This window comes from Sparus aurata, chromosome 6 (assembly GCF_900880675.1).
Source record: "Sparus aurata chromosome 6, fSpaAur1.1, whole genome shotgun sequence".
In the NCBI taxonomy this organism is placed as follows: domain Eukaryota; kingdom Metazoa; phylum Chordata; class Actinopteri; order Spariformes; family Sparidae; genus Sparus; species Sparus aurata.
The window spans coordinates 13,652,835-13,668,334 of NC_044192.1; the positions used below are offsets into that span (position 1 = coordinate 13,652,835).

Consider the following 15,500-nt stretch of genomic DNA (forward strand, 5'->3'; position numbering starts at 1 on the left):
AGCTCTCAATTTGTGCAGCAAAACAAGTTTATTGAGGAAGGAATCATTTGAACATGTTTGATTACGTTCCATAGAAATAATCAATTCTCGGCAACTGTTGGACACAACCTGTTATTTCTTTTTAAAAAAATGGTCTGAAGCTTTGTTTTTCGATGCTTTTTGAAGACCTTGTTGTTTGGTGAAGAAAATGACTTTAATATCGAGGTGATATTTTTTTCTTCTTCCGCGCTCGTTAAATCCATCAAACCTTTGAAGCCAGGCTGGATGAGAATGACCCACGGTAAATATCCAAAATACTCAGAGCGCTTTTGAAAAAAGTCCTTGAAATGAAGGCAATGGCGCCCTTTATACTGAAGTTCTCATAGATGCTGTGCTAATTTAAAGACCAGACTGTACATGATTGTACAGGTTATAGTAAATTGAATGAATTCATATCTTTTTATGTCAAGACTTAAGAGTTTCTCACACCAGTAGCAGTAGTAGGAGTAGTATTTGCTGTTGTAGTTTTGTATTGTATGTCTCACCTGTCTTCTCGTTTCACACCGATTACGTTCCCCTTCCTTTGTGTGTATTCTGGCCTCGTCCACACGCACACGGGCGTTTTTAAAAATGCATTTTTTTCCCACGACCAGTTTAAAAAACATGTGTACGGAAGGCCAGAACGCATAGAAAGATAATTCTTTTAAGAAATACCTGTGTGAGTGTGGACTAGGTCTCTGTCTTCCTTTCCTTCAGTGCCGGTTCTACTTTTTCCTCTTCCTTTATTTCCGCCTGCTTCTCATCAGATTTATTGACCTTACTCCTTCCATGCACTGATCCTGTTTTTGCATGTAAAAGCAGTTTCGTGCATCATGTCCTGCACTTTTTTTTGTCTTTTTATAGTTGTCACTTATCACACCTTGCTTCTGTCATACATCTAAAGGTCTGAAATCTCAAAATTATTAAGATAATTTAAAGGAAAAGGAGAAGAATCTATACATTTGTAAAAGCAGGAACCATGACATCTTTTTGCATTAAACAATGATTTAAAGGAATAGTTCACCAAAATATGAACATTCTGTTATTATCTTCTCATCCTCACGCCGATGGAAAATCAGGTGAAGTTTTATCCTTCACAAAATATTTCTGGACCTTCAGAGTGAAACAGTAGCCGTTTTTAGACAGAGCACCAAGCCGCCAATTTGCCCGTCCTTTTGGCGGCTCGGTCCGCGGTTTTAGACAGAGAGCGGCAAATTGGGGGTCTGTTTTGGTCCGCCGATTTTCCGCCTCGGAGGGTACACTGATTTCCGCCTCACCTGCTATCTAAAAACGAGGCGGAAATGTGCCGGCCTCTGCGCGAGGTGGGCGGAGGTGTCGATGACCTGCACTGTTGTGCGACCCACAGCTGGGGAGTTTTAAAACCAAGAAACAGCTGATCACAGCAGTCAGTCCATCATTTCATCCGCGGACATTAAGATGAGCAACTGGACAGCCGCTGAGATCCAGGAGATGCTAGCGTCTCCTCGGTCTCTGTAGCTGTTTGGTTGTGTTAGCTTGTTGTTGTGTCCGCAAGCTAAGGACGGTTGCTACTTTCAAATTAAAAGCCCCCCGCTAAGAACCCAGTTTTAAACCCCCTAATAGGGTGCAATGTAAAGCTCCTATTTTGAAGACAAATTCTCCATCACTGTTCACAGCCCAACTTCGAGCTTCACGTCACGTCACATGTTTACGCCTACCTCAGAGGCGGCTTTTGGAAAAGGAGGAATATTAGGCCTCGGTTTCAGAAAGACAGGCCGGCACATTGCCGTCCTTACCTTGGAGCAAATGTGCCGTCTTTTCTATCTAAAAAGGGCTACTGTTGCAGCATTCTCCTAAACAACTGGAGTCAATGGGGATATCTTTTAAAAACATAAAATAGCTACATGTAGCTCGCCCAGCATAATCCAAGTCTCCCCAACCCCCGGGATCATAAATTGACTTGATAAGACCCGTTTTACACCCTCGATGAGCACTTGGACTCGTGCCCTGACTTCATACCGGTTGCTCTTCGCTAAGCAGCTACAGTGAAGATTTCAGATTTTAAAAACGGTGTAAATGTAACGCGATTTTATAAATCAACTCTGAATCTCATGGCTTCTGTAGACTAGGTTTATGCTGGACAAACTGTATCGAGCCCTTTTCTCTATTCCTTTTTAACGTTTTAAAACAAGTCTGCCCAGTCTACTTCAGCTGCTAACGAGAACGCCGCAGCACTGTTTTGCTGTGAGGCTCCAGAAATGTTTTGCGGACTTTACCCAACTTTCCTCTGGCGTGGGGGTAAGAACATACTAACTGAACTTTCCTTTTTTTGGTGGCGATGATTGAAACTTTTGCCGCATTTTTGCCATTTTTTTTTTTTCAGCTGTATTTGTATTTTAATATTCAACAGTTTGATTCGTAACATAAAGCAAAGGAAAACTGTAAGATAAGTGTCGTGAAGTAAAAGTGAATTCTCCCACCGAGATGTGATGTCAGTAAAGTACACGTGTCTCAAATGTTTGCACTGATGCATATTTCTAAATACACAGTCAAAAAGAAGAAACCTTTGAACACGTTGAAGCAATTCTATTTCTTTATTTCATACTTCATGTCAAGATATCTTTTTTTTCCATATGAAGTTACGCCTCATAACAAAAGAATCGCGTTGAAAGAACGAAGAAAAGTCGTGGCTCACAAAATAAAGAGATTCTCTCATAGTATTCTTTACAAAGTCGTCATACAACGGAACGAAACAAGATCAATGTCTCAGTTGAAACAGCAGAGTAGATAAATCCTCACTAAACTTTTGACGTAAACCTAACGGCGACAGAAGGAAAAAAAAAAAGAAAAAAAATAGAATGGACTGATCTGTACACACAAATACAGTTTAGCTCCTGAGATACTCTGTGGGGGACAGAGACGCTGCTCGAAAAAGCCGGGACCACGTCAAGGTAAGCACCGAGGGCGAGGCCGTCTCGACTTCTTCTCCTGATGCAAACGTTGCCACGGGGGAAGGTTCGGAGCAACGTCTGACCCCGCCGTACGCAACGGGTGACGTGAACAAGTGCCAAAACTAACCGCAACCGGAATAAAGTCTCAACTGCGTCTTCCTGCGAGTACTCGACCCAATCACCATCACCCCCTCTCTCTGTTTTTGACATGTCTAATGATCAGAAATGAAAAATAGTGACCAGAGTTCCTGTTTAAGCTTGTTATAAAAGTAGATATGATGCTGCTGGGTTAGTGTATATTCATCTTCTTGTTCACAAGGACAGCTGCAGGCAATGAAAACCACTCTCTCTCTCGCTCTTTCTTTAGCGACTGAAACCTTTGGTGATGCAGAAACAGCTTGAGATACCTGAAAACACTTTTAACACACTTTAATATTGCTCTGACAGAAGTAATCATATGCTGTACAATATTCACTGACGTGGCACGACCGCTTGACACACACACGCATTCACACATATGAGAAACCTGACAGGAAGTTTTGGCGAGCGTATATTCATGTGTACAGGAGAGCTGCGTAGACGACTGTCAGATTGCTCCTACAGGACGAACACAGATGCTTTATGGCTGGTACTATTACACGGTTTACATTTTCCACCACCACCTCCCCTATTTTTAAAATTTTTACACAACAAAGTCAGAATAGCGGTTCGAGGGCGAGTGGGGAAACGTCTTCTTTACATGTCACTGTTTTTTAATCTCCTCCGTCTCTTCTCATAACTTCCTCCCCACAGCCCGTGATGAACTCGCATCAATCGTCAGGTTTTTTTTTTTTCTCTTTCCTGCCCCTCGCAGATCCAAGATTTGGGCTTTTTTTTCTTTTTTTGGATGAAGGCAAACACGTTTCCATCTGTTAGGGAGATCTGTTCATCCAATAGATGCATTCGAGATGAGTCCTTCTGTTCGATGCCAAAGCCAAAGTCCCAGTTGACATATCACTCAAACAGTGATCCATAATCTGTCCTTTTTTATCTGCCAGAAGGAGTATGATGAAAAATCAGTTATCCTAACTTAACCCTCGAATAGTTCCCTCTTGCCGCTGATTCAGTTCTTCCCCAGTCAAAGAGGACGGTATGTGACGCGTTTTGCCGCTTGCGGCCTCAGTGTCCGTTGGTCTCGGGGGCCGAGGCAGGGGTGGAGGGGGTGGAGGAGCGAGAAGCGACCGATGCCTTCTCTCCACCAGGACTGGAGACTGAGGGCACGCTTTCAGGGGCCTTGACCCCTGCCAGAACGACAGGGGAGACCCCGGCGGCGGCTGCTGCTGCTGCCGCCCTGCTCGCAGTGATGGCAGAAACCGGTTTGGGTTGAGCCTGAAGTCCTGGGCTGCAAATGAGGTGGTGCCTCTCCCAGTCTTTGTGCTGGCAGAAGGAGCCGCAGTAGCGAGCGGCGTTGCAGCCGCTGCACGTCTCGCTGGCTTTGCGGCCGCAGTTCCAGCAACACTGAGGGAGAGAGAGGAGACGACTGTAAGCTTGCACAGGAATGTAAGGTCAGTATCAGTGCCTCATATTCCAAATTGTGCTTTTAATTAATTTATTTTATTTAGTAAACCTCTTCCAAAATAAAAGTGGAAACAAGCTGCTTTCTAACTCGATACTTGTTAGCAAACTGTTTCCTCTTTACACATCCAACAGATACCGAGCAACGTTTTTATTTTTTACTCAGTTATCTTTCTGGCCAGCTGTCAAATTTTAAGTGCAATATTCACTGTCCTTTTGGTTCCGTTTTCGCTTTTCCTACCAACGCCTGAGGGAAATGTCTAGCTTTTGAGCTACTGAATGTCTTTGTGTGTCTGCTGCTTTGTGCCGGACAAACAGAACAGTGGAGATTTGGAGCGTTTCCACCAAAAATGAGCAATGGGGAGTGAACTGAAAGATGGTGTAAAGTGGAACAGCGGATTTATACACTGTGGGTTCATCAACATGAGCAATCCCCGTCACTTCGATCAGAGACAGGCGCAAACGGGCACTCGCTCATGAAATGTATGAAAATAAGATACAAAAATAATTTGTAACAGGCCAGAGTGATTCAGCTTTTTATTCTATTTAGCAGATGCCTTTCTCAAGTCTAGTGGAGAAAATTAAAAAAAAATCTAATTTGAGATCCCCAAAATTTACAAGCAACCAGTGGAAAAGACACAATACAGAAACGTTACAATGAAGTATGATATAGGAAGACTGATCCAAAGCTAAAAGCTATAATCAGGCTCATTACGCTAACAGTTTTATTTTGACAGTTTAAACTTGGGAATAAAATGTGTCACATATTAAAACATTTATAATACGTATTTTAAAAACACAAAAACAAGCTTTTGAAAATGTCCATCTTTTGAAACCATTTTAAACTCATTGAAAGACAAAATCTGACTTGATGCAATCATCTGATCTAATTTTAAAAAAAATAATTAAAGCAGCTTTAAGTATGACTTTGTACAGCTTATCGTACATCTGATCAGTTTGTACACAAGAAGGCGATTTCTCACCTCACTGGAATCCTCCTGTTCATTGATGACCTGGATGGCGTCCTCTTGCGCCTTCCTCTTCGCCTCAGCCAGAGTCTTTTCCATCTTTGCCCTCTCTGCAGCAATCATCTCGAAAGCCTTCTGTTCAGCCTCCGCCACCGCTTTCTGGACCTCGTCCATGGCCTGTCGCTTCACCTCGTTCACCGCCTCTTCTATGCAACAGGGGGGAGACGAGTGGTTTAAGTTTAGCTCACCATGTTTTGCATCAGTGAAAGCAGACCGCGGATCCGCACGCAGTTATACATCATGCGTGTTCTGTGTCAGACATCGATGTCATTGTATTTTCTTCTTTATCTTTGTTACTCAAGTAAAATGCAGTGCCTTTGTATCTAATTCAGTAAATCTGCATCATTCATCAACAATTTTGATTTCTAAATTAATGGTGTTCTTACCAGCTTTCCTCCAGATCTCATCTGTAACGTATGCTGAGCCTGGCCGCGGTGCAAACTCGCGCTGGGAGTCTGTGGGGAAGCAGAGACAGAAGGGATTAGCACCTGCCAGGGCTTATAAAGATATTAAGATGATTCATTGTTGAAATAATGGTTGACTTTGTGACTGACAGCTCAATCAAGGTAACAGGTGCTCGCAAAGAGAGGCCACCGACCCAGGCAGTGATAATATCGCTGTCATCTCGTCTTTTATATTCTCGTCGATGCAAACGGGTCCCCGTATCTGGGCCACACGACCACCGTAATTGTTGTTTATCAGAATCTTGGACTGATCTGAGATCTGACAGCTTTAGAAAGGAATGTGTTTGGCTTGGAGGGAATTGCAGACCAACAAGCTGTGTCAACATTCTGTCTGTTCCCTCAAATCTCTCTCTCGCTGCATCTCGCTTCATCGGCGCGTCTCTGCCTTTCCAACACTGCCACCTGGCTCATCTCCTCCTTCCCCGTCTCTTATATCCTCCACTTTCTCTCTTTCCCTTCATTTACATCCTCTCTTCCTCCGAGCCTGCGTGCAACCACCCTGCCGCCATTTCCACCCCCACTACAGTCTTCCTCAGCCCGAGCCCAGGCAGGCAGGCAGGCAGGCTGCCCGGCTGGGGGCCCAGATGGTGCTCTGGCGAGTCAGCCAGCTCTGGGTCTCTGAGCCTGCAGGACGGCAGGACGGCCCTTCTGTGGCCGATATGGCCGAGGCCAGTCCTGGCACCTGTCTGTGACTATGGACCAGCAGGGGGATGGCAAGGCTCGCACTCAGAGAGAACCGTGCCAGTACACAGCAGACTGGGAGACTGTGGAGGGACGCACTCACACACAGACGTGTGACTGAGCTGCAGTTCTCTCTCCGACCACTAGACGGTGTACAGAGTATAAAATAGAAGGCCGGCCATCCTGGTTGGTGGTCAGAGCCTTTGGTGTGATGCAATTACACCTCAGGATAATGATATTGTTAATGAGGGGAGACCATATAGGTAAAAACCTCATTGATTTTTTTTTTTTTTCTATTTCTGGATATTTTGCTACCATAACATTTTCAACCAAATATCAAGAAAATACACCAAAATACACATATAGGATTTTGCACCTAAATATTTGTGTTAGACATTTTTGCTATCACCTCATTTCAACTGAGGTGAAAGGAAATGTCTTGGTCAAAAAAATAATCATACAGCAAACAAACTAAATGTTATTCGTTGTAATGTACTTCTGGCAGAAGTTAAGGGGTGGATGTCTCAAAACTGGGGGAAAACAAAACCCTTCATGTCTGAGTCAATGAGCTTTTGGTCATTTTTGGTGAAGTGTGACAACAAATAGCTGGTTTCCATTGGTTTGGCTCCATGCCGGTGTTCGTGAAGCAATCTCCTCTCGTGCAAAACAATAGGCGCCAATCATAGAGATGACAACGACACTGTTAGTTTCTGCGGCGTACCGACATAATTGAAGTGAAACTAGCGGTACCCACCCGTCTCTGCAGAGTGGGGGCTGTGTGTCTTAGAGAAGACAGAGGGAGCGGAGCCGGAGCCTCCTTTGCGTGGGTCCTCCTGCTCGCTCGAACGCCGCCTCCAGTAGTTGAGCTCCTCGCGATCCGACTCCTGGCACCGTCTGAGCACGCTCACCGACCTCCGTGTCTTTTCCACCATGTCCACGATGCAGTTTAACACCTGGGATGATGAAGGACAAAAATGAGGCCGGGTTTGCTTTTATTCCTTTTTATGAAAGATGAATATACAAATGTTATCATTAAATATGACATAATACTCTTTTTACTTGTCAGAAATGTCTAAAGACTATTAGTTATTACATCTACATGACACGAAAACGATCCCAATGAGTAGCAAAACATCAATCTCTTCAATGGATAATGTCTGATTTATCACAGCTTTCATGCTGTGAGAACTTAAAACCCTCTTTGTGGACTTAAGTAAAACAAATTAGACTTTACATTCTTTCTATATCAGGATCCATTAGAGGCAGAAGTGCCTGTCTGCAGACTTACATGGTCCAGATGCCTCCATTCATCAGCCCACTCTCGGTCTGTCAGTCTGTGGTCCACTGGCTCCTCGCGGTAGCCCCCGTTAGTGCCTGATTAAAACACACACACAAGACAGACCGCAGGCTTAGTGATTAACATTCTCCTTAATGTAAGAGAAGCCACAAGTGACAGTAAGTGAGTGAAAGGTATGTGCGTGTGTGATGACTCTGTTAAGATGTGTGATGCGGCGGCTTCGTTATTCCATTGCGATATATCCTGCGATGATCATAAACTTCACAAATCGGGCACAAATGTTTTGAGGCATCGCCTCCTTATGTCTAGAATGAAGAGTGACAGCGATGAGGTAAAGTCAGTGTGGGATAAGAAACAAAAGATCCGAGACAGGCGAGGGATCGCGAGCGAGGAAAGGTGGGGTGAAAGAGAAAAAGGAGAAGCCCGTGATGCAAAACAGACTTCCAGCACCCAGAGCCTGCGCACATCTGGAAGTCAGCTGTCAACCACACACACACGCACACACAAACACACACTCCTCAAACGTCTCGCTTAGCACCTCCCCTCCTGGAGCTCACAGCATTCCAGTAGGGAGACACTCAGGCTGAGTGGAGTGGCTCCACTTCTAAACACAACCAGCCGCTCTGACACACACACACACACACACACACACACACACACACACACACACACACACACACACACCCCAATTCACCCAACTATCTGATTTCGATTCACTTTATTACACAACACTACAACTTAAGCAATATCTAATTGTACATTTAACAGTAATAATTGTTTGCACACACAAAGTCGTGCTCATGAAGTCTCAATACATGTCCACTCACGCACACACACGTGCGCACAGACTACAAAGACTCAGCAAACCGCAAACTCTTAAAATTGAGTAACAAACAGCCAACAAGCGGCCACATGCACACTAAGCCTGCTGAAGAGAGTAATGATTCCCTCATGCACACACACACACACACACACACACACACACACACACACACACACACTCACCAGCCTTCCCCTCGACCTCTTGCCTACTCCTGGTTCTCATCAGTGTTCATCAGTTCAAAGCCACGAGTGTGTTTGTGCGTGTGTGTGTGTGCCTATGAGTTAAGTGGCGGCAGGCGGGCGGGAGGTTGTCAGACAAGGGACTAAGGCCTCGTAAACACGGCACCTCTACCATGAACATATCAAGGTGTGTTTCTGTATGTGTGTGTGTGTACGTCTGTGAGCTACTGCTGTTTCCACTGTGTGCTGACAAGGAGGGCAGATATACACCAGAGTCCGTCCCAAGCTCCCTGCCTGCTTGGACAGTATGGCTCTGTTTATACACAGACGTAGGCTCCTGAGATATACGGGGATGGCTACACAAACACACAGACCACCCGTTATTGCTCACGGAATACGAATGTGTGTGAGTGCGCGCGTCTGTTTTCGTTGCACGTGTGTCATTTAGACGTGAATCAGCATTTATCTTGCAGTTACGCTGCTGTGAAGTGCCAGATTAAGACTCAATAACTGGTTAAAAAGAAAAAGGTACAACAGCAGCTACAGTTAGAAGTAGTTTAGCAGGGGTACTCTGGTGATATACCCCGCCCCGTTTGTTTTGATTATAAATTCAACAGATGGCCAATTCATACAAATCTGACCTTTAATATCCACAAGGATGTACTGTAGCCTCCAGTATCATTTATTACTGCCAAAAAATGTGTGTAATACCTAATGTGGTCTGTTCCTCTTGCACCAGCCATAGATAAGATTCAACAAATCATCAATTATGTGGAAGGAATGAATAAAATGTCAGCAGCCTTAAAAAGCACGATTCTTCGACACTTACCGGGGAGTCTGGGCCTGTCTTTGAGCTCGCGGATCTCCAGCATGCGCTGGCTGTGCTCGCGGTGCAGGATGTGCGGCGCTGCGATGTCGTCCAGGGCGTAGTGCTGCAGGGGCGGAGGGGTCGGGTGGAGCTGAGTGCTGAGGGGCAGCGGGTGGGCGGGGCTGTGTCGGGGAGCGGGGCTGATGGTGCAGATTCGCTTTGCGGCGGGCTCCAGCGCTACAGGTGGACGTTCGTGGAAGCCATTTTCTTTAGTTCTGAAGAAGAAGACAAGGGAGCAGATGGTTAAGAAGTGAGCAGCGAGGATGAAGGCTGGCTTCCACTTGCTTTTATTTGTACTTTAATTCTAACCTGCTGGGGCTGTGTCTCTTGGTGCCAACTTCAGGGGGCTCCATCAGCAACTCCGAGGAGTCTGGGGAGGAGGCCATGGTGGTGCTCAGCAGGAGATGCTCATGCTGGGACAGGTACTGGGCCGGGGTCTGCTTGGCTGCCCGTGCACAGTGGAGCAGCTCCCTCTGTAGAAGCGGCAAGTTCGCCTGGCAAGAACACAAAAAAATAAATGGTGAGGTTTAATTCTAATTCGCAGATGTGGCTACAGGGGACAATCGTTCAGGGGACAGAAAAATAAGAAGCACCACAACTAGCTGAACGTTGAGTTGAGTTGACGTTGTGAGTTCTCAGGGATTTTTTTTCCGAGTGAGAAACTTCAGGTGAATGCCGTCTCAGGTCGGAACATTTTGTTCAAGGAGTTGTCATATGACGCTGAAACATGGCAGCTGGAGGTAAAAATTGGGCTGATGGTAGGAAACTTTTACCAAAGTCAAGTATTGTATCACTTCCTTTGCCCTTTCTTGTCACTCCAACACTTGAAACAGCGTCAACGTGTTTCAATGCTCTGCGCGATTTAATGGAAAACAACTTCTTGTTGGCGTCGATGAGGCTCCAACATTTCAGAAATGACGCACGCAAACACTTCCCGGCTCGAGAAAAATGGGACCATCTGAGGAACACGTGAATGCAGCGCAAGACTCGGTATTGGTCTGGCCGCTATTCTGTGGCTGCGGCTTCCCTGGGCTCAAAAGGTTTTCTAAGCTGCTGAAGTTGATTACCGACCCCCGCGCACATGGAACGAGCGCCGAGCACAACACGCCAGTCACAACATGGATATACACGAGGATACAGCGGCTTATAAACTCTGAAACATTTCGAAACAAATGACATACAGACTCCCACTTCTCCCTCATTCCTTACCGTCTTTTTTTGTCTAACTATTTATCTGGGACTATCTTTCCATCTCGCTTTTGTTCCCCTGCATTTCTCCTAATTAGGAACAGACTCTGGTGTGTTTGCAATTACACCACTTCCTCACTCCCTCTTTTCTCGAGCAAACTGACTAAACAACCGTACCGTTCTCATTTGCTGAACTCGCTGAGCAGCATTCTGTAAACCCAGACCCCCTTTGCTCCCTCTGATCTGACCTCTTGACTAGCTAATACTCTCAGCATCTTTGGTACTTTCCCCTCTCTTCTTCACAAAGATGCCGATACCTCCTGCTTTGTGCTCTGCTCTCTATAAACACCCCCGTGCTCCCTTTTTTTCGCCCGCCTCCCATTGCTCCTCTGCCTCCCTTCCTTCCCTGGGGCCCCAGCTAGCGAACACATGTGCTGTGTGTCAGTTGAGCGCAGGGCTCTCTGGGGTTCAGCGGGGCGGATGCTAGATTGGCGGCGCCTTGGCAGCTGAATGCTCTTTTAACGGGACAGCGGCTCCATATGGCGCACTGAAGCCCATAAAAAGGGAAGGGAACGCTTTATAGGCATGTTTCACACTTCCGAGTTCCCACTTTTCCCTCTCTCCTCCTCACCCACCTCTCCCTCTCCCTCTCTCGCTCTCTCTCGCTCCCTTTTCCACTTCCTCACCCCCTGATTTTTTCCCATCTGTCTATTTCTTCCCCAGCCTTTAAGACTCTCAGGGAGTTGGAATCAAGTCGTGGGGACCCCACCCCCTCGTAATAAATTAGCAGAAGGAGGGGGAACAGAGGTTTCTTGTCTCAGCGCTCTCAGACAGACAGATGGAGGGCCTCCAAAGGTGAGTAAGAGGTAAGTGTGGAAAAAGAGTAGATTTTGACTGCTTGAAGTTACAGCAGTACAACCGACTGAAGATTTATGGGCTGCTTTAATGAGGGGAGCTCCTAAAAAGTATACTCTTGCATACTCCACTGGTTACAAAGGGGCTCGAGAGGCCGTTTAACACACACACTCATCTGTTGCTTGTCAAGCCGACATGCAAATCTTGATCGTTACTTTGAACTGCAGAGTTTATTCAATTAGAAAGCCTACACACACACGCCTATTTATAGAATACTGAATGAGGGTTACGTTAATGCCAAGGACCTTCATCTCTTTTATCACTTTACATATTGTGCTTAATAATTTCAGCCCCAGAGAAGTGAGTAATGCTTTTAACAGGGCTGGATGATTCTGAAGGCCACAGGGCGACCGTGGTTTAAAAGTTAACCGAGAGGGGGAACAAAAAAAGGGAAGTAATCCAACGGAATAATGCAAAGTAAATATAGGAAGATGGAGACAGGGTTGAGGATGTGTTTACCTTGAGGAAGGGAATAACAAAGGGCCGTAAGGGGAAGTTGGTGGCCTCCTGAAGCCGTGAATGGAACTCCTCAATGGTAACTGTCGAATTCTAGGAGACAGGGAGAGTAAAGAGTCAACGGATCAGTTATCGACGCTTAATGTTAAACGTTTAATCATCACTGTTTCAAAAAAACAACCAATGAAGAACTTACCACGAGGGCCAGAACAAGGCTTCGGACGCTGTCTCCAATCTCAGGAGAGATGTCGTTGCCAAACTGCTGCAGCGTGGTCAGGAAACGTTTCAGCTTGCTCAGCTGGCGAGCCCCACAGGTGGCTGGCAGCTGCTGGTTCGCCAGCGACGAGGAAGAGGAAGAGGACGGTCCGTTGCTGTAACGCTGTGGCGGAGATGGCACTGCATTCAGGGTCGGTGGGGAATGATGATTCCCGTTGGTCACTGGGGAGAAATGATTAAATTAACTAAATTAAGATGCGCTGAAACCTAGTTGAGTGAACAAAGACACCATCTGCAAATGTGTGAACGTCCAAACACACCGACAAACAAGCCGATCAATGTGAACCTTGACGTGGAAACGACAAGAGAAGTATCAAAAAGGTTTGCAGCGGACAATCGGAATACAAGAATGACCCTTACATGCTGTGGTGGAGAAGGAGGCCGGGCGAGGGCCGCTGGGGTTGACAGAAGGCAGGGGTGGCATAGTGGAGCTGACGCTGCTGCTGGGGGCTGATCTGGAATGAGTCTTAGCATCCACAGGAGAACCGGGCATGGCAGGACTCTTCTTCTCTCTACTGTCTACAGAAAGAGGGGAGACAGAGGTCAGCTGTTGGTCTGCGAGCATGGCAATTAAATCAAATCAAAAACCAAACCAGAGCTGCTTGAAATGAGTCGTGTCTGTCATTTATCCACAAATATGAACACTTGTTGCAAGCACCAAATTAAATGAAGGAATTTTACTCGCAAAAAATGACAAATAAACAAGCAAATAAACACTTTATTAAACTATCAGCTCAATAGTTCAAATCGAACGCAAAAAGCTTCAGGTCGGTGGCCACAAAAGAGAAACAAAAAAAAATGCCTGACCAACCCCCCCAACCCACTTCACATCATACAACACATACTGCCAGGGCATCCAACGACCCTGCTCCCCCCTCCATCAAAGAGCCAGATGTCTAAAGTTTAGCCCCTCACTCCCAACTATTCAGATCAATAACATAAGAAATGCTGAAGAAGCCTATTGTGTGGGAGAAGAATGCCCCCTCATTGAGCTCCCCAGCAAGCGCATGTGTGTGTGTGTGTGTGTGGGTGAGGGGGGTGGGAGACAGAGAGAGAAAGGGACGAGGTTATTTCACGCTTTACTAACAAGATCGCCAAAGCTTTTGAATGTTAAACGCCACTCTTCAATATGCTATTGCAGGCTGAATGAGACCACCAGATAAGGGGGCGACGGAGAAAGTGGAGTGGGCGTGTGTTGGCGGGGAGACGTGGGATCAGAAGCGGCCTTTTGTCTTCCCGGAGATCCACGAAGGCCGGGGTCCCGTCTCCATTTAGAGTGGATCACACTTTTCTAACCGCTTTTTCGAGAATGAACGGTTAATAGACAAGCGTGATCTTGCGGGGGTCATGGGTCAGCAGAGAGCAGCTTTTTAAATGTGGATTCATGGTTTTAGGGGCTTCGGCATCAATGGCACCCTTTATGTCTTTTTCACAGCTATGAACTCTGCGTGGCCTTGAGCCGTGGGGTCCCAGTTTATAAAAGGCTTAAGTTGGAAGGTTTAGGCCGTAACTCGAGAAGAACTCCTTACACCTATTGAATCAATTAAAAAGGATTCTGGAGTGTGCAAAGTATGTAAAAGATGCACAGAAATCAGTGCATTAAGAATAACTCCCGCTCTCACAACAAATCCCTTTTTCCATTTGCCTTCCATAGAGTCGATTTATCTGCACGCTTTCTCAGTCTGCCCGACGCAACTCATCTGTCATATCTGCAACTCATTACACGGCGTAGACGATTCCCTTCCTTCTGTTTCGCAGTCCTCTTTTTTTTTCACTGCCCCTCTTCCTCTCATTCTTTCTCAGCCCTCTGGCCTGCCTGCCACCGCTCCACCTGTTCACCAACATAGGGGGCAGGAAGGAGGGATCTATGCAGACATTTGGACCGTCATACCAACCATACATGCGGCCTGCCAGTTCACCACAGGAAGCAGCCTGCAGCAGGCACACACACACACCGCTTCCAAAGCTAGGCACACTCCAGCCGTATGGCCAGGAAATTAGACTGACATCTCAATAACAGAATCAACGGGGCATATGGCCTTAGTGTCAACACTGTAACCATGTAAACAACTTTACGCGTACACAAGAGCTTCGGGCACTCAGTCATATACAGTCGAGTTGCAAATGTATTCACAAGGGCTTTATTGACATGCTGACACATCATCAACAACCCAACCCCCCCAACCCACACACACTGGCTGTGAACTGTAGTTTTGTGTCCAAATTGACTGAAGCTTCTTGTAAAGCCCATTGTGTTTGACTGACAGGTCTACAACAAAAACACGCTGCACACGCGTCTTATTGTACATCCGGAGAAATCTGCAGCTGCGCTCATGCGATCTCAAGATGTCGTTAGCCGCGCCAGAGGTAATGGCCAGAGCGGGAGACATCAGGTGTGCGTGCATGCGGCGGCGACAGCCCAAAGAGAATTGCCTCTGCTTGTCAATTAGACAGCGTACATAGCTGAATGACTTCATCTGGCTTGCGAGCACCTGAGTCCACCGTCTATATAGTCTAAGGGCTGTCAGGGGAGGCAGCTGTCACAGCAGCCACACAACACACACCCACACAAACAGAGTGTGTGCAAAGTGGTCTAATGTTAACTCAGGTGAATATTGGCTCAGAGGAGGATGTTTGTCTGGTCTAAATGCCACCTGTCATCAATGCTCTAATCGACACAAAGGCAAGGTACACAAGGCTCCCCAACAACAGGGCCACATGGAAGTGCCATGGTGCATAAAACACCAAAGTAAATAAGGATGCGCGCGGATCCATTTTTAAAGTACTTTTGGACATCACTGGCGACATCTTTTTGGATGCAAC

The 15,500-nt window shown here is 46.2% G+C and overlaps 1 protein-coding gene across 9 annotated transcripts in view; it reads right to left on the reverse strand.

Annotated features, from left to right (window-relative positions):
* Positions 1–2,572: 2,572 nt before the first annotated feature.
* The window catches only part of cbfa2t2 (CBFA2/RUNX1 partner transcriptional co-repressor 2), a 52,875-nt gene continuing 39,947 nt past the window's right edge, over positions 2,573–15,500 (reverse strand). For 8 of the 9 annotated variants that reach the window (XM_030419685.1, XM_030419686.1, XM_030419688.1 and 5 more), the window contains 10 exons: positions 13,038–13,196; positions 12,598–12,839; positions 12,405–12,494; positions 10,152–10,336; positions 9,804–10,057; positions 7,964–8,049; positions 7,430–7,628; positions 5,917–5,985; positions 5,486–5,676; positions 2,573–4,445 (listed from right to left, as the gene is read on the reverse strand). In XM_030419685.1, coding sequence (XP_030275545.1) covers positions 4,107–4,445; positions 5,486–5,676; positions 5,917–5,985; positions 7,430–7,628; positions 7,964–8,049; positions 9,804–10,057; positions 10,152–10,336; positions 12,405–12,494; positions 12,598–12,839; positions 13,038–13,196 — 1,814 coding nt within the window. In that variant the 3' untranslated portion in view covers positions 2,573–4,106. The remainder of the gene's footprint in view (positions 4,446–5,485; positions 5,677–5,916; positions 5,986–7,429; positions 7,629–7,963; positions 8,050–9,803; positions 10,058–10,151; positions 10,337–12,404; positions 12,495–12,597; positions 12,840–13,037; positions 13,197–15,500) is intronic. The other variant, XM_030419684.1, reaches the window with a different exon arrangement.